This window comes from Branchiostoma lanceolatum, chromosome 10 (genome assembly GCF_035083965.1).
Source record: "Branchiostoma lanceolatum isolate klBraLanc5 chromosome 10, klBraLanc5.hap2, whole genome shotgun sequence".
In the NCBI taxonomy this organism is placed as follows: Eukaryota; Metazoa; Chordata; class Leptocardii; order Amphioxiformes; family Branchiostomatidae; genus Branchiostoma; species Branchiostoma lanceolatum.
This window is the reverse complement of record NC_089731.1, coordinates 9,136,014-9,158,485: the sequence shown is the minus strand read 5'-3', so window position 1 is coordinate 9,158,485 and position 22,472 is coordinate 9,136,014. Positions and strand designations below refer to the sequence as shown.

General features: G+C 38.9%; 3 protein-coding genes across 7 annotated transcripts; all 3 read left to right on the top strand.

Annotated features, from left to right (window-relative positions):
* Positions 1-221: 221 nt before the first annotated feature.
* Positions 222-8,463, top strand: LOC136443951 (actin-like protein 6B). Its single transcript, XM_066441334.1, has 14 exons — positions 222-373; positions 642-718; positions 2,830-2,998; positions 3,241-3,341; positions 3,593-3,690; positions 3,892-3,986; positions 4,382-4,488; positions 4,913-4,999; positions 5,460-5,521; positions 5,641-5,755; positions 6,086-6,166; positions 6,589-6,684; positions 7,106-7,192; positions 7,721-8,463. The coding sequence occupies exons 1-14, from the start codon at positions 349-351 to the stop codon at positions 7,799-7,801; spliced, it is 1,281 nt and encodes a 426-aa protein (XP_066297431.1). The 5' UTR covers positions 222-348; the 3' UTR covers positions 7,802-8,463.
* A 3,025-nt stretch (positions 8,464-11,488) lies between these two features.
* LOC136443914 (adenosine receptor A2b-like) lies at positions 11,489-13,011 on the top strand. The gene is made up of 2 exons (XM_066441290.1): positions 11,489-11,755; positions 12,190-13,011. The coding sequence occupies exons 1-2, from the start codon at positions 11,489-11,491 to the stop codon at positions 13,009-13,011; spliced, it is 1,089 nt and encodes a 362-aa protein (XP_066297387.1).
* A 2,631-nt stretch (positions 13,012-15,642) lies between these two features.
* Positions 15,643-22,412, top strand: LOC136444067 (uncharacterized). Of its 5 annotated transcripts, none has more exons than XM_066441539.1 (4): positions 15,643-15,789; positions 17,648-17,829; positions 18,559-19,203; positions 20,046-22,412. In XM_066441539.1, the coding sequence occupies exons 2-4, from the start codon at positions 17,653-17,655 to the stop codon at positions 20,211-20,213; spliced, it is 990 nt and encodes a 329-aa protein (XP_066297636.1). In that variant the 5' UTR covers positions 15,643-15,789; positions 17,648-17,652; the 3' UTR covers positions 20,214-22,412. The 5 variants fall into 5 exon arrangements, with proteins under 5 accessions (XP_066297636.1, XP_066297631.1, XP_066297634.1 ...); XM_066441534.1 differs by having other exon boundaries at positions 15,645-15,789; positions 18,559-19,614; XM_066441537.1 differs by having other exon boundaries at positions 15,647-15,789; positions 17,648-17,790; positions 18,559-19,614.
* Positions 22,413-22,472: the final 60 nt, after the last annotated feature.

Sequence of the window (22,472 nt, the reverse complement as noted above, 5' to 3'; positions counted from 1 at the left end):
TCCGGGTTATAGAAACGCTATAAAAGTCGAATATCACGGCTGGATAAGAAAATGAAGGAAATTGATATCCATGAGACAGTATTTCAAACAGCACATTGTTGGGTTCAAAGTTTCTGAATCATGAAATATGAAGGAGTAATAACGATATCTAAAGATATCTATTGTATTTGTTAGACCAGCAGACATACAGCGACAATATTTCTGACCCTTCGGTAATCAGGTTTCCGCAAAGGCTAACGGGTAACGCGGGGTCATCTGAAGCGTGTGGTCCGAGATCGGCCTTTGTTGTGTTTGCGCGGGTTTTGTTGACAAACATTTGGCTCTGTACTCTTTTTCCCAACACTAACAATGAGTGGAGGTGTCTACGGAGGAGGTAAGTTCGTTTCTAAGCTTTGGTTGATGATCCAATTATCAGTTTGCGGTACTGTTTCGCTCTTTCGGTTCCGATCGCAAAAGGCAGCCCAGAGCCATTTTGGCGCCCCCCTCCCCACTGCGATACGTACACTTACTTACTTTACTTTGGTCGAGCTCTCGCTCGAACCAAGCTTGAAAACTTCCTCCATTCCACTCTATCCTCCATCAGGGACTGGATGTACGATACGTACAAATGTAAGAAACGTGTGTTTTTCTTGACTTCACAGATGAAGTAGGTGCGCTGGTGTTTGACTTTGGTGCCTACACTACCAGAGCTGGGTATGCCGGGGAAGACTCGCCAAAAGTAAGTATATTTTTCTACTCTACTTTGTTCACTTGAAAGTTCATCTGTGTTGGTAGACGTCATTCAGATTTCTGAATCTAAGTTGAATTTTATATGTTGATTGGTTCGTTTGGTTTTGTTACATAAAACTTGCATTATAACTTTGTAAGTAACAAGGAATATAGAAAGTTACAAGTTGAGTTTTAAAGGAAAACAAAGGTGTTAGCTTCTAGGTCCCCTAGCAACTCCAGTTGAAACTGCAGCTTCCTTTAACTTAAAGTTTAAGTTTAATCATTGCAAATATAGGGCAAGATGCTGCCTCAATGAAAGTCTGCATGCAGGGTTGAACAAGTTTTCAAAAATTCACTTGCCCTATCGGGCAAGTAGAAAAAAAATCTACTTGCCCGAACCAACTTTTGACTTGCCCGAAATCTAAATGACATTTTTTCTTTGCATCTTTGCTTGCGGTAATGAATTCTGTTATTTTTCAGTAAAAACGTCTTGTTAAGCATGTAATTATAGCAAAAAAGTTTTAACTACAAGACCAAGCTGTGTGGATGTCATGACCGTATTTACGGGAAATGACAAAAACTTGAACAAGAAGCATGATATTACAACGTATCTTCTTTCACTTAAACCACGCCAATTTCATTTGTTGCTTCTCAGATTTTTCAGAATAAAATCAGAGCGATACGGAAAAATTTTTTGGCAAAAAGTCTAAGGTAAAGGCACAGGCTTATTTAACATAAAGAACAACATTCAAGTTTTCAGCAAATGTTGTGTATCGATCATTCCTTAGATCCAGTACTACAATATTCCTGTGTTCACTGAGGGCTATTATTATTCACCCATTTCTTTAGTAAACAGAAGAAAAAATCAGGTATTTGTCATATGATGGAAAAGTTACATTTAGAGTGTTGTGGATCTAATATAACTAAACATGGTTCTTATGATATGGCCAGTTTTGAATCATTGTCGTGAAATTTTTATTTTCTAGATAACATTAGTCAATATCAATCCACACATGTACATCAAACAACACCTTCAAATGATTTTTTGCAGTATAAACATTTAGAAGTTGAACAGAAATTTAGAATATCCTGAATATACACTCAATCAGTTAAAATGTTGTGGGAACCCTCAGAGTGTGTCATATCCACAATGTTGCTGTTCAATGAAAGAAGGAAAATGCTACATTGAGGGAGTGCTCACAGGGATATCATGTTTCAAAGGATTTGATGTTGCAAAGTTTCATGCCAGCAGGTCTACGAACTGAGAGAGCCATGGGTGTTTGTTTACATGTACTATGTGAGCCAAATTGTCCTGTTTTGGGTTGAATTCATAATCTTTTGGAATATTTTGAGAGAAATGTAGTTTCTAATGATAAGATACATTGTGGTGTGGTGTTTTTGTGATCCTTTCACTGGAATAAAGTTTGTTTTGAAACAGACTGCATGAAAAAATCTTACTTGCCCGATTGGGCAAGTGGGGGAGGATATCCACTTGCCCGAACAGCACTTTCACTTGCCCTGGGCAATCGGGCAACCATACTTGTTCAACCCTGGCATGGATTTGTTGTTCCTAATTTTTTTCCATTCAGTGTTTTTATAGAATTTCTATTCAAGGATTTTTCCTCTAAGTTAGTTAACATTTAAAGTTACGTACAATTGAGCGATCACTGTCTTGCTTACATTCAGATTTTTTGACGACTGGTAGGCAGATGGACCTTATCATCTTAGAATTCTAATTAGTATTTTAATCAGGGGATGGTGTTACTAATCAACAAACTAATCTTTTACTACCACTGCATCACCTTGACATCACGTATTGTATATCAACTCGTCATTCATGAAATTTGCTCTTCCATAGTACACAGAACTTCTATTGTAGACTTGAGCTCATTATCTCAAAAATGATAGAGTGATTCTATTAGATAGGAAACCTTATATCAAATATGCAGAAGTGAATTGTGACAAGCTGTTGATTAAGTATAACCAGCTACCACTGTGTGCCTGTGCTTCTTGAATCTCCCACCAAAGTGCTTATAGTAGTACAGTACATGTATGTTCCAGCTCATTGATACAGATTCAGATGATTAAAGCAGGTATTTCCCTTTCTTCAACTCTCTAAAGGTTGAGTTCCCCACCCATGTTGGGGTGGTGGAAGGGACAGAACCCATGGACACAGGCGCTACGGGAGACAAGCCGCAAGGAGCAGAGAAGAAGGTCTACATCGACTACAACTCACTGTTTGTGGCTCGGGAGAACATGGAGATGACTACACCACTCAAGGATGGCATGAGTAGGTTCATTTTCCTATTTTCAAGCTTCCTCTTGCTAAGGTTACCTTTTAAAACAAATTTGTATTTGAGACAGTTTCTGACTGTATGACAGGTAAACAAAAAACCAAGTTTGTTATGTTAGAAAAGTTTTTGAGCTTAATAGCTACTGTACATGTACATACATTTGTAAAAGAAATCTCATACTTTTTCCTTTCTAACATCTTAGTAACAACCATGTGTCTTCTTGTTGTCCTGATCCTAGTTGAAGACTGGGACTTGTTCCAGATGATCTTGGACCACATTTACAAGAAACACATCCACTCTGAACCTGAACTTCACCCTGTCTTGATGTCTGAAGCACCTGTAAGTACACACAATATTTTCTTGTCATCTGATAGTGATAGATGAAACCAGACTGTTACTTTGTTTTAAAAAGTTGGATAGAAAAAATATATAATTTATCGTTTTGACTAGAACCTAATTACAAACTTGTAAAATTTTGACATAGCAGATTAAATTGGTGTAGAGATAAGCAAATAACATTGCAAACAACTCTTACTACTGGTAGCTATATCACTGCTTGATAAAGTCTATCGTTTCTTGTTGATTGACAGTGGAACGTTCGAGGGAAGAGGGAGCGACTTACAGAGCTGATGTTTGAACACTACAACATCCCTGCCTTCTTCCTGTCCAAAACAGCAGTACTCTCAGCGTATCCTTATCAACAAAGATTGTAATCAGCATGTTCTTATTATCTCCATGAAAAAAGGAGATATTGTTCTGTGTGTGTGTGACTGTGTGTCTATGTTTCTGGACTTTTGTAGTTAGCTTAACTTAAAAACCTCTTAGTGTATTGCTTTATCATCATCACCTGATTTCAACACTGCTTTTTGTATCCTTAACCACACCCAAGCTTTGCCAATGGGCGATCCACAGGTATTGTTGTAGACAGTGGTGCCACCTCCACCACTGTAGTCCCTGTACATGATGGGTACGTCCTACAGCAAGGTACGTTTGTCATGGTTCGACAAGAAAAATGTATACTGTTTCACTCTGAAATGAGTTGCTGTATTGTTTATGATTATAGGTACCTATTGCCATTAAACTGTTTTTCTTATTACATATATCTAAGGAAAGAAGTTAACCTTGGGTTTTCAAACAGATGATCACATTTCATGCATCTGTAAATTTTCTCTTAGAAAAAATCAATAGATATTTGAATTTTCACTTGTTGATACATTGTAACTACAAGTAGGAATTCAGTGTATGGTGCACTTCATTTTCTTTTGCCAGCACAGCTATTTAAAAAAAAAGATATCCAAGACCATGAACTTGTCTTTGCATGAAGTTTTAGAAATTAATTCTGTAGTTGTGATATGAGCACGTATCCCTTTGTCCTGCAGCCATTGTGAAGTCTCCTCTAGCAGGCGACTTTGTCACCATGCAGTGTCGACAACTCTTCCAGGAGCTGAAAATTGATGTCATACCACCTTACCAGATTGCAGCCAAGGTATGAACTTTGAGCTGATACCTCTGGCAAGGAATTATGTTTTCACAATTATTTTTCTAGTAGTAATGATTGTTTTTTAATCAGTAACTAGAAAGACCTTGACGAGTTGGTTATTCATTATTTTTTGTAACTTGTCATTGTCATCTTTCTCCTTTATCGACGATGACATTATTTACAGGAACAAGTCTGAGACACAGCCACGCCAGAATGGAAGAAGATAAACCTAAACAAGATGTTTTTTCACTATTTTCAGCAATTTGTCATTGTCATCATTCTCCTTTATCGATGGCATTATTTACAGGAACAAGTTTGAGACACTGTGGCGCCAGTATGGAAGAAGATGAACCTAAACGAGATGTTTTTTCACTATTTTCAGCAATTTGTCTTTGTCATCATTCTCCTTTATTAATGGCATTATTTACAGGAACAAGTCAGAGACACTGCTGTGCCAGTATGGAAGAAGAAAAATGTTCCAACCACGACAAAGTCCTTCCACAACTACATGGTGGATGTAAGTATTCAGATTTGGGTTTCTTCTAGTTCTAACACAACCTTTCACCTAACAAGCAACATTTCAATTTCTTCTTTTTTTTTATATTTGTTGCTGCTAATGTGCTGTATGTGACAATTTATTTTGACTTATTTTGTGTGACCAATAGTCTTTGCTCCTCAAATTTTTGTTTTGGTAGAAAAACATTGACCTTTCATATTATTTTTAGATTGATTACATTTAGAGCTATAAGAAGTTGTTAGAAAATTTTGTTGCAACCTCTGTTCAACATGTTGCAACATTTTAACGGACATGATTTCATTTTTTTCTTGCTGTACTTTATTCTAAGGAGAATTAGGAGCCAATCTTCACAAATACTTAGTGAGTTTCTATTACAATGTACCAACTTTCAAAACACAGACTATCCAAACTAGAGAAGGTTTTATGTGGTAAGAAAGTGTTTTTGTTGTGTTGTTGTCAGGAGGTGTTGAGAGATTTCCAGGCATCTGTGCTGCAGTTGTCAGACAGCCCATATGATGAACAGTAAGTGCCTCTTGAGTTTGTTTTGAAAGATTTTAGCAAAATTCATAATTCTTGACAGTTTGTATTTTTTGAACGATGAAAAATAAGCACAATTTTATCATAATTGTCTTTTTGTGTAGGGTTGCTGTCCAAATGCCCACCATCCACTATGAGCTGCCCAATGGTTATAACCAGGACTTCGGTAGCGAGAGATTTCGTGTCTGTGAGGCTCTGTTTGACCCCTCAGTTGTCAAGGTCAGTCCTGTAACACTGGTCATCTTGCATCTGGACCACATCTGGACTTGAGCAAGATTCTACCTGTTTTCAGTCATCTTTTTGTTGTCAAGGCCCTTGTTTTAAAAAGAACTTATCCCCTTTCCCTGTGAGTATAAAATATATTCTATAACTTAGCATTATGTATATGTGTTAGTAGCTGATGTCATAATTTTGCATTGCAATTTGCAATGTAAACTTCAAGTTGTAACTCAGTTACATCTATAAATATTGATGCCAAATTATGACATCAAACTTACCCACACTGAAGAGCTATACGTCTGACCATGCCTTTCTTGTTGTATTTTCCAGGGCATGGCCAGTAACACCATGTTGGGGGTGGGGCATTCTGTCACCACCAGTGTAGGCATGTGTGACATAGACCTCAGGCCGGTAAGTCACAAGGTTTCATCCTCTCAAGTTGGAGGGAGAATATACCAAATAAACATCTTTTTCTTAACTTATATTGTGTAATTTAGAATGTGTGCTAAGACCACACCAATTTAATTTGTTAGTTCTTGGATTTGCCTCCTCTATTTTTCCCAAATCCAAAGAAAAAAAGAAAAACTTGTAACACCTCCCATTCAAAACTGTACTATTGATCATTTTCAACCAATAGGTGCATCTACTGTACAATGGGAGTACTGGGATAAGTTGTTTGCTTTTTTCAAGCTGAAATTTGAATAATCATATTATTCTTTATGTTTTTGCCAATTTTTTTTTCACCCTGACGCTCCATATTTTTTTCAGAAAAAAATCCAAGATCTAACAAATTAAATTAGTGTGGCATTACAAAATGAATCTGTTTTCCCCAGGCCCTGTATGGCAGTGTTGTAGTGACAGGGGGAAACTCTCTGCTCTCAGGATTCACTGACAGACTCAACAAAGAACTGAGCAGTAAAACACCACCGGTAAGTCATGGCTAGATGGTGGGAATGTCAAATCCTTGTGAGATTAAAAAATGTTCTTTCCATATGTTTTCTCTGGGGTAACTTTTGTTGTCTTAACCCATTATCTACTGAAAAATATAGTACTTGATATGCAAAGAAGACTGATTAAAACTTTGATAGAAAGTTGTGTCCATGGTGCAAGCTTTTGATCTGTGATTGTCAGTCAACTTTCAGCTTTGACTTCAGTTTTTTCTATTTTTTAATCTATCTAGCAGTGTTTGTCATGATGTGATGTGATGTATGTTAGGCATTCGTTAATCTAAAATTCCTTCAATTGTTAATTTTCATTACCTGTATATGTTAGCATCTCTATTGTTCTGTTGTTGTCTGGTATGCTAGTTTTCTCACTGCTGCGCTGTACTAAATCATGACTGTTTTCCAGAGCATGAGGTTGAAGATGATCCACAACAGTGGCACAGCAGAGCGCAGGTTCAGCAGCTGGATAGGAGGGTCCATCCTCGCATCACTGGTCAGTTACACAGCTCCTCTGACATCACCACATCCTGTGTGCAGTGACATCACAAATTCCTGTGCACAATTTAATCAATGTGCACAGGATTCAGTGATGTCAGGCAGTTTTGTCCTACAGGCATTGTCAGTTCTGTCCTGTTCTCAGTTACATCACAGAATCTTGCTCATTGACATCGCAGGTTCTTGTGCACATTTCATCTAATTTACGCAGAATTCAGTGATGTAACTCAGTTTGAATATTTAAAAGATTACCCCGGATTTTAGTCTGGAATCTTGCCCATAGCTCAACTTATGGAAACCTTGTAAGAAATAGCAATGTATTGATTAATACTATAGATATAAAGATATTTGTAGTGGTTTGATTTTTGTAGTGCCTTTCCACTGCTTAATCGTGACAATGTGAATAGGTATTTTTCAGCTGCCAATGTAAAACACAGCAAAGACCTCCTTTCCACTCCTACCACGAAATTGAATCCGTGCAAAAATATATGAATTTGCAGTAATCTTAATGAACTTTCTTTTTCAGGGGACGTTCCAACAGATGTGGATCTCCAAGCAGGAGTACGAAGAGGCTGGGAAGGGCTGTGTAGAGAGGAAGTGTCCGTAGACTTGCCTGTCATAAACTTGCACCAACTTAACTCTGTATTTAAGTACCAAAAACATGAAGTAGCCACCTGAAGGGACAAACATTTTACAATGTTTCTGTCTAAGTTTGTTGAACTTTGGCTTTGGTAATTGTTGCTGATAGGGGTGGCAATTTGGGTAACCAGTTTAAAACCTTTTGAAGGGATATCAAGGGTACCAAACTACTTCATTTTGAATATTGATAGCATACATGCAGCGTACTTGTACATCTGAATCTTAGTGCCATCATCATCATGAGGCTTCAATGCATAACACAGAAGTTCTGCATCTATATTTTTTTAGTACAACTACAAGCTGCACAACAATTATTATGAGTCATAACACTGTATGTATATGTCATCATCATCATCATGTAGTCCTTGTAAAACCTACTTCATCTAGCTACAATCTCATTACAGTGTAGTCTGGCTGTTGTTCAGTACATTGGGTAATATATATGTAGTTTTGACAGAAAAAAGAAACAATTGTTTTGATGTCAAACTTTACTTCTAGCCTTACTTACAGTATACATGTATATACCTGGAAGTGCTTGGACTGGCTAGGGCCTTAGTTTGTATACCAAGCATAGAATTGTTTAGAAATAGACTTAAATTTACATGGGAATGAAAGCTGTTTTGTGATGTATGTTGTGTTTGTGTTTCTTTTCCTACAATGTGTTTTCTACTATGTTAATTCATGTACATGTAAGTCATAAACAATGGCATGATCTATGTGCTAGCAGCATTTCTGTATTGATTATGCTAAGGAAGTCCTCATCTGCATACAGTAACTTGTAGGTGACATATGTTCATGTCTCTACACCTATGAACATCGTGAAAATCAATTCATAACTTCTTGAGTGGTCGTGTGTGGGGAACTAAGACACAAACACACAGCAGAAGTTGAAATGAAAGTGCTGTTGGTCCCCAAAATACAACCATTTATTTCTGACATCAAGAGCTACCTTCATCCAAAAAAATAAAGGAAAATGTTAGAAAAATCCATCCACAGCTTTTATGTCACAAAAACTATAAAAAAAAGCCTTTGAGGCAAAGCTACTAATCATGCTGCTTGCAATGGAATCCTTTCATTTGTTGATTGTGTTAAACGGCGAATCACAGCAGCAGCAAGTGTTCTGGTTCTGCAGATGATGTGTTACTGAATGAAAATAATAATAATTGTATTGGCAACTTCAAACGTTAACACAGTGAACCCCCACCTACCGCGAACTTTACGTCCCCGACCCCACAAACTTAGATGGATTTACAGTGACTAGTGAGGAGACTTGTGGTATTTCTATACCAATGAACACAAGTTCATATACACAGTTTCACTCCACTATCTACTTTAATATGTAGTTAGCACCCAAGTCAGGCATTCAGGCTCTTACGCTAATTTGGTGCAGATGCTAAGCATGTTGAGCTTTTAGACCAGCTGAACAGGACTCTAAGACTCAGTGTCTAGAAGAGAGCCAGAAACATTGCGCTCCTTAGACTGACGTCTCGGGGTCTTAGCTTCTCGCCCACGGGGAATGCATATCTCGAGACTGACGTCACTTTGTCCTTAAAAGCCTCTTTATGTGTTGAAGTATTTCATATGTAAATGAAAAAAAGCTTTCTGACCATTCTTTCTTGGGAACGGGTTTTCTGCGCGTGAAAATTTGCGCGTGAAGAATTTGCGCGTGAAAAAATTAATTTCTTTAAAATGTGTCAGAAAATGTGCAGTATAATTTTCTTATGATCCCATGATACAATTTTTCATCTGACACCTGAATTTATGGTTTGAAAACTTTTGATTTTTTAGTCCCTTGGGAATAGGTCCCTTGGGAATAGTTAAATTTTTGGGGGCTAGAAGCCTAAACATTTGAAAATCACTTAAATCTTTAAGAAATACATAGTCAACTTACTTATGTAAGGTTTTGTATTGTGAAATGTAACTATTTGAAGGTTTTCTCCATTCTATTAGCCTAATTTAATCTTTTCTCAAGCAGATGCTTTCAAGCGCAAATTTCAAACTTTTTTGCGCGTGAAAACTTTACATTTGAAAATCATTTGAACTGTAGAATGCAACAATAAGATACTTAATTCCATTGTGGGTCATCTTATTTCAAGTTTTAAGCTTAAAACCTCCAAAAAAGGTTTTAAATCCCTTGGGAGTCAGCTTAGATATTCCCAAGGGACCTAAAATTCAAACCCAAAATTCAGGAAACAGATGCAAAATCATATCATGGGGTAACGTTTTTCTAACTAAGAATTTTGTAGTGCACATTTTCAGACACTTTTCTTGAACTTTATTTTTTCACGCGCAAGTTTTTCACGCGCAAATTTCTCCCGCGCACAAAACCCCAACCCTCTTTCTTCTCGAATGTATCATTCATTATTCGCTACTTAAGCCATGTTGATTATATGGATGACGCCCGCGCGCGCATCAATTTTGGTCCGATACCAAAAATGAATAAAGGTTTTCCACCATTCTGTAAATCGTACAAAGCAGCTGCAAAATGATCAAATATATGCCGTAAATTACAAAATAAAATATTGGAAAACGATACCAATATCATAGAATGCCAAAGAAGAGGATGTGAAGAAATGAAAATGAAGAATCTATCATTCGCTATACCATACTCTTTGTGTTTAGTCATTTGTTCAACCTTCCTGACCACGTAGAGTTCATAATGAAGGCAGCTTTTTTTGCTTAACTTTTCTTATTCGCAGAGGATGTCATCCATATAATCAAATCAACATGGCATTAGTTCTCCAATATGTAGTCGTGGACTTCTTTTTGATGTCCGCGAGTTTGCGTGGAACGCACGCATGGGAATACACAGGTAGTTCCCGGTTCTCTGAATTGCATTTTGGTGATAATTGTTACTCTAGATGCTAACTATTAGATTTTTGAAGCACATTGGAGTTCATCATGAATTGGAATTAGACGAGCACAAGAAAGAATGATAGGCCAGACTGGGAAAGAGGCCAATAAAGACTGCTCCACCTTCCACTTGTCCCATCCTCAGTTTGAAGGTCAGATTAGATGTTTTCTGCGAAAAACTGATTAGGATGGCACCCAGGCTAGCTTTGTGTCTGCTCTATAAGCCAATCATACCGAACAAGCGTCAAAATCCAACCAACTTACTATGACGTACATATTCAGCTCTTGTTGTACAGAAGACTACAGAGATATGATCTTATTGATGTGTACAAGACTATAAAGATACCCCAAGACGCATACCTGAAAGTATCAAAATACGATGTGAAAAAACCCACATAAGATACATGATCACCCTTCATTATTATGTAGTCCATTATCAAAGTCAATATATCTATTTCTGTATTCCTGTGTGGTTTGAGACCAGGACTTGAAGTGTGAGTTGAATCTTAATTCAAATGCCATTACCAAGCTTATTTTCGAGTAACTTCAATGTTGTACTTTGCATGTGCCCGCAAAGAGACCTTGTACAAATGGTTGCCGCCGTGTGTTGCAAATGCATCCATTATTCTACTGCAAGTGCGATTCTATTACTGTCAATGCAACTTGCTATATACCTCTCTTTCGGAGTGGCCGTGGTTGATGTGGTATCTTGTAATTTCCCCATCCTCTATGATCTAGTACCCTTTTTTCGGATAACATCTACGACTGAATTCTGAAAACTGTCCTACGTTTAAGCGGCAAAATGAACCAGAGAAACGTAACAGGTTCCATCGCTCAAGCGGTGCGAGATGTCACTGAAGTGATCGGAGTCTGCGAAGTCGTGGGCAATGCGACCACGGACAACACCACCTTGACTACCGTGGTCTTCGAGCCAGCCTTCTGCGGTCTGTACGGGGCAGTACCGTCGTTAGCGCCGCTGCTGGTTCTGGTCATGGTCTGCTTCCTTCTCCTTTCGCTGTTTGGTAACGGCTGCCTTGTCGGAGTCATCTTAACTACGGATCACATGAAGGTGTCTACCTTTTTCATTAACGTCTGGTATAGATCTGAGTCGCCGTGCATTCTTCAAACAAGATTACGCGTCGCGTCACGGTCTCCGTGTAGCGACAAATAAAAGATCTAGAGCCCCATCTGGGATTTTGGATTCAGTTGGTGGATAGGGGAATATTTAAAGGTTTTAAGGAGTAAGTGTCGAAATGTGGGCGTTATTTCGTGGAATTCGAACGTGATCCGTGAATCATCTTTCATCTCACGTGTTATTAGATATCGTTAAGGCATGGCAAGGCTTTTATTTGATGAGTCATGGATTGTGCTGCACAGAAGATTCTGTGGACACTGAGCTACTATTTGCAAGTAGAAAATACTGTATGATGGTGCGGCCTTGGAGAAAACTTATTGCAAAACATAAGAATTCTAGTCGATTAATGATTAATAATCTTGTTCCAGGAACCAGGTAACTACTTCCTCGCCACAATGGCCATCACCGACGCAGCGCTAGCCATGGCTTACAATCCCATAGCTATCTTCTGTCTATCACATGGTAGATATCCGGCCGGACCTTGGTGCAGGCTGCAAGCCTTCTTCATCATTTTCCTGTCTACCTTGTCCATTCACTCGCTTCTCTGTGTGTGGATCTGTCGCTACATCCACATCGCTTTTCCACTGCGCTACAAGAAAGTCCTGACCCGTCGGCGGATGGCATTCGGCATGTGTCTGTGTTTTCTGAGTGCCGTCATACCGGCAGTCGTCGGAGTGTCTCCGATCCATACCCTGCCGGTTGGGTCTGCTGCGGAGGTCCTTGGGGGCTTTGAGAAACCACAAACTCTGATGACGCCGTGTTTGGCTGGTCCTGAGGGTCTAACACTAGCCACAGTCCTCAACCTTCTTGCCATGGTAGCTATCGTCTGCCTGATCAGCCTTATCTACTACGAGACCAGACGAAGCCAGAAGAAACATGACCAGAAGCTGACGTGGAACGCCCAGGCTGAAGATCGGGAATCCAAGATACAGGCGGTCAACACGCTGCTCATCGTCGTGCTGGTCAACTGGATCACGTGGCTACCAGCGTTTGTCGTCAGCGTTTCGATGAAGGTCGGTTCGATATCTCTGGCTAACGCAGCTCCCTGGTGTGACATCACCACTATCCTCCTGCAAAGCGCAACGTTCTCCGACTCCATCGTCTACGCGTTTCGCTACCAGATTTACCGTCGGGCATTCAAGAAAATGTATGAAAACATTCGTAACGTTTTCACTAAGAGTGGCTACTGATATTAGATTTGCAGATTTTAGACACATACTTAAGTATTTTGGGCGCTCGAGCATAGAGCAGATACCCGAGATACAAGATGTGACCTCGTGAATTCTGTAGTCACTGATGTTGAACGCAGGACCAGAAATCAAACTATCTACTAAAGAGTTGCTATCGAATCTATTGTGTATGTATTAAGCCAAGCAATGTTCGGAATATTTGTGTTCTCCCATGATTAGGATTCACAAGAAGATAGGATTCAAATCAAATATCACGATATGTAAATTAATGCTAGACTTAACTACAAGCACTTGCTACAGAAGAGATGATTATGTATAATGAATGAGCTATCTGTAAGCGGTTCTAGTTTGAATTTTAAAGAGAGGTGCAATGGTTATAATCATAACAACGCGTGCACATAATATGTGGATTCCCTTTCTTTGTTGGGTATCAAATTAAAGGATCGAAATCACTTAAACTGAGTTGTTGATGTATGAATAATGACTTCTTGTAGACAATTTTTCAAGTCTTTAAGTATTAGGTCCTCATTAGTATCTCTGCAGAAATATTACTCTAGAATCATGAATTTTTTGTGGGAGTTGACTATTTAGGCATAGGAAAAATATCCTTTTTCCGTATTTTTAGTCCTGAAAAATTAGGGTCGGCAGGCAGGAATTCTCTTATTCTTTTATTATCTTTTTTTCTAATTAATTCTTTTTTTTTCTTTTCAGATTTTCACCGAAGTGTGAAACAAACACACTTTAGCAATGTAAAACTGAAATGCATCAAGGACTCAGTCTGGTATTTTCAACATGATATTGTAATCATACAGACATACAGTAGTGTACAAACACAAGTATGTTTTTATAGGTATAATGTATAATGCTTATTCTACATTCTTACATCAACTATTCAAAGCCATCATTATTAACAGTGTAAGAGATACAGGAAGTCAACGTTTTGAATTTGATCACTTAGATGCCAGATCGGAAATTTTAGGGTCTGTCGGGTAACCGGAAACACTTTTTTCTTTGGCCTTATATCATTTTAGTAAAAAAAAAAAAGATTGCTACCAGCTTGGGTGACGGTATATGGTAGGTTGAACTGACCTCCAACCCATTTTTCCATCATAGGAAAATTTCTTGACTCGACTTTTGGTGAAAAAACAGGACAGAGGGAGTCTTAAGGGAGATAAGAAGGGGATTATAATCAGTTGTCAATCGTGTGTTACGTCCATAAAGCTAAAGAATGTCGATCACAAATTCTGAACTCCTAACACCTTGAGGCAAATATAGATGGACACATTTCTATAGATTGTTGTCCTCGCAACCTAGCTATCTTCTCGGATTTGTCATGTCATATACGCCAGCCGTTTCAATTAAAACGTCTAGACTTATTTACTGCTGGGAAGACATAAAAACTGAAAGTATCGCACTGCGTACTTTTATTATATTATCACCATTCCTAGGCTACCTTAGGTTTCCTGCATGGAACAATAGTAAAAACGTTGACGAAATCGCCAAATAGGCTGAATTATTTGCTAGCTTTATCCAAGATTTCCGCCATGGATGTGTCTGATTTGCTTGGTTTGCCATAAGTCCTGACATTTCTTGTGACAAACAGTTTCAAATGTTCGTAAAACATGTTATTGTAAAAAGAACAATTTACACTATGATGGAGCCAAGCTGTTGTCACCCCATCAGTACTGTCTAAAGAAAAGAAGTGCATATGTTTTGTTATGATTGTCATTGAAATAAATGGATTACAATGATTTAACTTAACCGTTAGCAGATGAAGATAAGTCGAGTAAGCCGTGTTTTGTATACTTTTACTTTTAGGCAGTGATCTGACTAGCATCCGACATTTTTGGTCACTGATCATTAGCGCGTCAAAGTTTGATCCACGCGGACAATACGACCGCCTCAGTGCCGAGTGGGAACACTACAGCACAGTTGTGTAACGTACATGACCCTAACAGATGTTCGCCTGGTCGGGATATTTCAATGGCGGTGTCGTATCATGTTTTTCCCGCAACCTCGGCCAACCATTCAACCAATCAACGTCCGTTTCAGCCGAAAAGCCTTTCAACCCCTTTTCTACAGGTAATCAGTTTTGCTTAATTTATGGCCCGCCACGACCTTTGATAATTAAAATTAATCTTTTATTTTCAAACTCATGCCCGTAGGCTAATTGCAAGGGTAAAAACAGTAGAAAGGGTAACAATGGTAACGAGTGTCTATTCTATGTATCATGCTAATATTTCTACATAAACATTTAATACTGGGGGGTTTGACCCTTCTTTGGAGGTAGTGGCTGATGAAAAGTCCCACGTTTATTAGTGGATTTTGTGATTTTAGTAGAAATGTAGTTTTTTGGAGGTTGGTAAAAGCTTGGAAATATTGTTTTGGTTGTAAATAATGATAATCAATGTGATGTTCAACGTGATTTTTCGACTCCGTCTGGCTGGGCTGTGACGTCAGCGTTCACGTTACATCTTCAAGCAGATGTTAGGGTGAAAAGTCATGGCGTTTTCTGACTGGCGGACTTCTCTAGCAGACACTCAGTGAGCCGTTATGGTTTTCTCCCGCCTGCTTGGAGATTAGAAAACGTTTTGATTTATTTACCCCAATATCTGCTTGGAGATGACGTCAGAGGTTACAAAGGTGAAAGTTCAGTCATTTTGCGTGCCATTCGAGTCCGATCGGCCATTGAACTAATACTTTCCTCCAAAAAATAACTCAGGAACCTATTGTTCGGTAACATTTAATACTTTGTCAGATAGCGGACAAGTTTATCAGGTAAGAATGCTCGCCGCTACATCCGTTATTTACGCATCGTTGTTAAAGTTATACAGACATTTTTTTTTTTTTTTTGAATGTGAGCAGGACTGTAACGTTATAGCCTGAGAGACTCGGAAGCTATAATAAGGTTTGGATTCCAGGCTAGGACTGTAGTAATTGCTATGTTCCGTTAGAAACAGCTAGCTGAAGATACTTGGAGGTTTATGGCGGTAACTGGAGATTTATTTCGTTTTGATGTTGACGTCTTCCTGTGTTCCTGACATTTTTGTGGGGGAGGGGGGCGGGGGCTAGTGTATATTAAACAAACTGCCACAAGCAACCACATTTTCAAGGACACAGGGAAAAATAGATATCAGAAAAGTATTCTAAAATGCGTGATTATTTTGGATAACGTTAACCTTACATGAAAAAATATTCTAAAATGTGTGATTATTTTGGTAACATTGGACTTTGTGCAAATACTGATAGATGTTCATTTACTTGTAACTGATTTGTGATATTAGATAGTGTTTGATATAAAACATGACAATTGTCCCTTCCCTGTACTAAGTTGATAGTTTCGTTATCTACTATTAACTTTTACATCAGGGTCAAAAAAAGGAACAAACGTCCAATGACTTTATTCTTTTAGAACATCTGTTCGAGAATTTGGGCAAAAGAACACTGGGTTCGGTATACGAATTTACAAGATAACTCAGGTTTGGGTTATATAGATGTTAGGATCAACAGGATCATGGATGTTATTCACAAGATTATACCGTCAGGACTCAGTACTGCAGGAAAAAACGATTCTTATGTAATTTGACAGGAACATCTTGTCAATGAATGAAATCTTACTGACCTGATCATGAAGTAAATCTTGTGAAATAGCCTTGTGAGATATCAACGAACATTGAATTTGCACAGGTGTACAGTATGTATGTGTGTTTGTATGTAGACAACATAACTCAAGAAGCTGTTGATGGTTCTGCCATGATTTTTAGTGGATGGATAGGGTTCGTAGAAAGCTTTAAGGAAGGTCCAGTTCAATAATGGGCTTCCTAGCAGGTACCTCAGGTACTGCAGCAGAGCTTCAAAGTTTGAGGTCAAATTTCTACGACATTAGTATCTGGTTTCCGAAATATCTTTTTGCAACTCTTGTCATATGAAGGTGACAGATGGTCACCGAAACGTCATTTGAATAAATTACTTGGTTGTGTAAAAAGAGTAATTTTATTCAGTATGGTAGAAAACTCCTTTTTTTGTAAAATGGACTAAAAATGATGCGCGCACAGATGTCATTCATTTAATCAAATCAATATGGCATAGTCACTGGGTTTGCGTAACCAGCCATTATAGGTTAGGGGTGATTTTGTGCCTACTCTTGCCATTCTACTTCCAGCTTCGCCAACTCACTGTCCCCCCATACATAATATTGTCTTTTGTACTTGCTTCATGATCAGCATCAAATCTAACCATTGATACTATTACTCAGGACATAGATTTTGACAATACATACATGTAGGTACATACTGGTTACCTCTGTGCACATATAACTATAAGTATAAAGGAGACATAAGGGTGATGTCACATTGTGTTAAGGTATACACAATCAGTGCACAGCCGATCTGCGGCTTCCAGCCATTCTCATCTCTTGAGCTCCCATATGGTACGTTGCAGCTATTAGTGGAACATCAAGATGAGTTCCTTTATTGCATGGCAGATTACGAGATCTCATGAGGCCTTGTTTATATGTGAAACTCTTAAAAGTTGAACGCCCTACTCCCCATAATTTTTCAGCCGGGAAACATAGTTGATATCATGTAGAAGTCATGTCCTTGAAATTTATGAACATTCTGGGACTTCAATTTTTCAGGAGAAATGCCGAGGCGTAAGAGTCGCAAGAAGCTCAAGAGGTTGTTTGCTTGGCTGGCAGAGCGGGAAGCGAAGAAACAGGCAGAGAAGGAAGATGTCGTAACCGGACAAGAGTCTCCTGATCATGATGTACAGAAAGACCAGGTAATAGCGGCGGAGCAGAATGATGACAAGTATCTTTACGTACGTGTATAGTGTATAGTATTGTATGGTATCTTTGCATATGTTCAAGCATGTTAATGAGTGTATATGAAGAATAGATAGATCTTGGGACAGTCTTTCTACATGTAGATGTAATTTTTGGATGGTCCATTTCTGCAAAACGTCCATTATTGCTAGCCTTCTTCGCAGGCTTCCTTGGACGACCGTCCTTCTATCCTTCTAAAGACAGATAGGCGGTCGGCCCTCGGCGAAACTCCCTTTTTGTTCAGCGAAACTCTAATCTCCAAGCAGATCTACACGGTGCACCAAAAATTGTATATGCTAGCCAGAGAAGCTCCAGTCAGCCAGATAAGCTCCAGTCCGGACTGGCTGACTGGACCTTCTCTGGCTAGCATATACCAAGGACATTATATCCTTGCATATACAATTTTTGGTGCACCGTGTAGATCAGCTTGGAGATTAGAGAATCTCCCTTGCCGGCATTAGAGAACTTTGGCCTGTGTACCCCCTCCCCCAAATATATACGCCGCCGTTCTAGGAAGTCTGCAAAGGAGGTGGAGCTTTTGAAGACAAAGTAGTAGTCTTTTGTACCATCTACACATCCCTGCAACCCTCTTGTTTATGCAAAACTTGTATTCATACATTTAGGGGTGGATTGTGGGAGGGGGCAGATCTGCATCTGAAGTGGACAAAACAGAAACAGGACAAATATTTGCACTACAATTGACATTCACACCTCAATATTTTCAGCTGCTTGAAGAGGTCTTGGGAACTGAGACCACCATTAATCAACAACCTCAAACCAAGGGGGCCAGTGTGACCCAACAACCTCAAACCAAGGAGCCCGCCCTGGCCCAACAACCCCAAGCCAATGCATCCACCCTGACCCAACAAACCAGGAGGACCAGCATGACCCAACAACCAGTAACCAAGAAGCCCACCCTTACCCAACAACCTCAAACCAATGCATCCACCCTGACCCAACAACCCCAAACCAAGAGGACCGTCCTGACCCAACAACATCATACCAAGGAGCCCACCCTGACCCAACAACCCCAAACCATTGGGACCAGTATTGGTTTGTGGTTGTCGGGCCCCAAACCAAAGTCTGGTGAGAAAACCTGTCTGCTTTGCCAGAAGGTGGTAACTACTAGGAATTATCGCTCCATATTTGGTGAGGCTGTGGTAGAGCTCCATCCACAGATTCACCAGATCTTTGACCTATGGCCTGACGAAGAAGTCTGGAGTCAGAAAGGGCTGTCCAACATTGTGTGCTCTTCCTGTTTCCCAAAGCTGAAGAAGCTTGGCAAGATTGATGAGGAATTGTCTACAAGACTACAGAAACTACAAGAAGAGAAACAATCCTTGATAAGGACACTACAGGGCAAGGCCAAGGTATCCATCAGCCTAGCACATACGCCCGCACATACATCTCCTATACAACCAAAGTCAGGGGGTCTGAAAAGAAAGAGGAAGAAGAAAACAAACATCCCTCCTAAGGTGATGAAGCTCCATCTAACAAAATATGTGCCCATTGCACCAGCTGTGGTCCCCTCAGAATTGGAAATACAGAGACATGTAGCAAGATATGTACCAATTGCACCGGCATCAGCCCAAGGTCTACACAGATGTCTGAATCCTCCTACTTCTAGTACTAGTGACGGTAGAGCTCTGACTCTTACTACTAGTGACAGTATAGATATGACTCCTACTACTTATGACAGTTGTTTTCCACTGAACCAAGAGGAGGACAGCCTGATACAAAATAGTACAGGTTCATCCATGGACCCAGTTGACACAGCAAAGGTAAGGCTTTCTTCTCATCTCTTATTTTAACCAAGTCCTGAACGATTTGATACACACACACTACTTTCAGACTTACAAAAATTCTATCAAGTCTTATGTTTAGTCTTTAATTTGGTGGGGTTACCCTCATATACCAGGCCTGAAGTTTGCAATGATATTATGCAAGGAAGTAGTGGCCCAGGTAAACAGGCTATGATTATCTGTCCTAGGCCTAGGGGCATTGATTAGTCTTAGCCAGCCATCATCCAATCAGATACTAGCACTCCCTCATCATTCATGCATGTGATTGTTATCACAAAATAAAAACTGTGTGCCTAGATGGCAAGGATGGGTGGAATCACTAGTCTGATAATTATTTGTTGGACAGTGGCTGTTTTTGCTTTGATCTGAAAAGAAAGGTCTAATCTCCCACCTTTTGTGTCTTCTGGCAGGGGATAGCCACAAACCCATCAGTCCAGAAGTGGGTTGTACAGGACGCTGGTGATGCCAAGTACCTCAAGGCTCTCGCTGACAACACATCAGCATTACCTGGAGCAGATCCGCAAAATCTCGTGCACATCAAGTGTAAGGAAGAACCTCTTTGGCTGGCTGAGAGCTAACTATGCAGAAAGTGTCCTTTCATTTGTGCGTTTGTAGCAGACATGTGCTAGGTTCTTCTGTCAGTCTTCTTGTGTTTGGGCGCCAAGTTGATGTTAACAATAGACATGCTGTGATCCTGTTTTCCTGAAACCACAGTATTTCTTCTCGTTCTGCTTGAATTATTAACTAATACATAATACGAAATATGTAATGGCAATTTCTACCGTTTGAAATAAATGTACATGTAGACAACTGTAATAACTGCTTCTCTGTTATTCCAGTGTCTTTAAAGTGATACCTTTTTATACTAGTAGTAGTGTCAAGTCTCTAGGTACATGTAGGTACAATGTACTATGCCACAGACAAAACAAAGAGAAAAGACATGTTCAGCACACCATACTTAATCTTGCAATGCATTGAATCACCATCTCTCCCATTCTTCAGAATCACCCCAGACATAATTATAAGCAAAACACAAAAAGTTCTCTTGTCATGTACATGTATGTACAACATGTATCTCCATCCTTCATGCCTCTTGAAACAAAAAAATGTTTGTTAAAGCCACCCAAAGGGTATTTTTCCATTGCCGTTGAGAAAATTCTGTTTTAGCTTTTGATGAAAACAACGTTGCTATGATTAAAAAAGATGAAGTTTAAAATGCTGTTGCTACAATAGAAATTATCAACAAAATGTGTTTGTTAAAGGCATCCAGAGCATTTTATAAAGCTTGATACTGGAATAAAAAAACTCGAACTTCTAGTCATTCCTACACATGGTAGGCACATGAAACTAAAGGGATCACTGTGTAACTGATTTTTGTGCCGCTTTCAGACACTTCATCATAGTGGCATTACAGGTAGATGTCCATTTCTCAAAGATTACAGCAAATAGAATGTTTCTAGTTTTCAAGACTCATAAAATGCTCTAGGTTGTTGCATTATCTAATGTGTTACATACATGTATGTTTGAAACATACTGTAATGTTATAGACGATTGTCAATGTGAGCAATTTGAAACCCTGAATTCACAGATACAATGTAAGACAAGAATCTATGTGTAAACAATCTGATCTTTCTGTTCAATCACAAATAAACACACATAAGTACATACTAAAAGTAAACAGTTTATTTCATGTTTGCCATATGTAGTGGGATTTCCACAACTCATAGTACCCAACACTACCCTATAAAATCTCACCTACAAAAATGTAGGTCTAACCATACAGTTTTAGGAGTATACATTAGAAAATCTTAAACACTGCAACAGTGTCAAACTTTGGACCAAATACCCTAAGTGGTACGTCAAGAAAGTCTGGTGTAACATAGTCTGATGATCTGGTTATAATAAAGAGTAATTAAATAGTAAAACCGATGATTGTGAACATGGAATAGCAAAGAATACAGTTGCTACAAAAAGCTCATCCAATGAAAACTAGTGTACCTTTCTGAAGTAATAACCACAACCTCTTAAATGAGTACACAAAAGATATCTTAAGTTATCTGTCATGGGCTAACCTGGACAAGATCATTGGAGCATAGATTATGTACATTTTGACAAATTGATGTAATCCATTGCACAACAAGATTGTATACGCTGCAGTCATCTTCAACCGTATCATTATACAATGTATCTTAATATCCTATAGCTACATCAGTAGATTCTACATTTTGTAATGTACAACACTCTGGTTTATTTTCTTACGATGCAAAGCAGCATTGGTTGCATGTATTCACTGTTTCTGTATTTTGAGACTCTAGATCTACTAGTTGGAGCATTATAACAGTAGACATCCTTAACACTATAACAGTATAATGTTTTACAGTCTTTACATAAAGCCTCAGTTCAGTACATCTCTGTGGTACCTGCCTAAATTATCTATGGCAATATAGTGAAACATAAAACTGATAGTTCGTGTGGTTTTTTATTTCGCGCTAAAGCTAAAATGGAGTGTTTGCAGTGGTCTTACATTCGTGGCAGCGCTGTAGTTAAATACTGCTGCAGTATTGGACAAAATGTGTGCGGTGAAACAGTCGCCGGGAAAACCACCGTGAACATTTCTGCACTTACAGTATAGTAAAACATAAAACTGGATAGCAAGACAAAAACAGAGTCTTCTAGGGGCTAGGCTGAAGAGAGAAGTTGCTGTGATTAAATGCATTACCATATTATCATATACATGTATTATTGCTTATTCTAATTATCAATTTATTTTTCTCGTGACTTTTTGCTGTGTTTTACAATATATCATTTACAAATTAAGCCCTCCATGGATTACTTTC

What these genes read in the sequence shown, in the direction of transcription:
- LOC136443951 (XM_066441334.1), top strand. Translation starts at nt 349, where the DNA reads ATGAGTGGAGGTGTCTACGGAGGAG. An exon ending in TTGACCCCTCAGTTGTCAAG is followed by an intron (nt 5,756 to 6,085) that starts GTCAGTCCTGTA and finishes TGTATTTTCCAG; the next exon opens with GGCATGGCCAGTAACACCAT. An exon ending in TGAGCAGTAAAACACCACCG is followed by an intron (nt 6,685 to 7,105) that starts GTAAGTCATGGC and finishes ACTGTTTTCCAG; the next exon opens with AGCATGAGGTTGAAGATGAT.
- LOC136443914 (XM_066441290.1), top strand. Translation starts at nt 11,489, where the DNA reads ATGAACCAGAGAAACGTAACAGGTTCCATCGCTCAAGCGGTGCGAGAT. An exon ending in TAACTACGGATCACATGAAG is followed by an intron (nt 11,756 to 12,189) that starts GTGTCTACCTTT and finishes ATCTTGTTCCAG; the next exon opens with GAACCAGGTAACTACTTCCT.
- LOC136444067 (XM_066441534.1), top strand. Translation starts at nt 17,653, where the DNA reads ATGCCGAGGCGTAAGAGTCGCAAGAAGCTCAAGAGGTTGTTTGCTTGG. An exon ending in ATGATGACAAGTATCTTTAC is followed by an intron (nt 17,830 to 18,558) that starts GTACGTGTATAG and finishes CAATATTTTCAG; the next exon opens with CTGCTTGAAGAGGTCTTGGG. An exon ending in ACCCAGTTGACACAGCAAAG is followed by an intron (nt 19,615 to 20,045) that starts GTAAGGCTTTCT and finishes GTCTTCTGGCAG; the next exon opens with GGGATAGCCACAAACCCATC.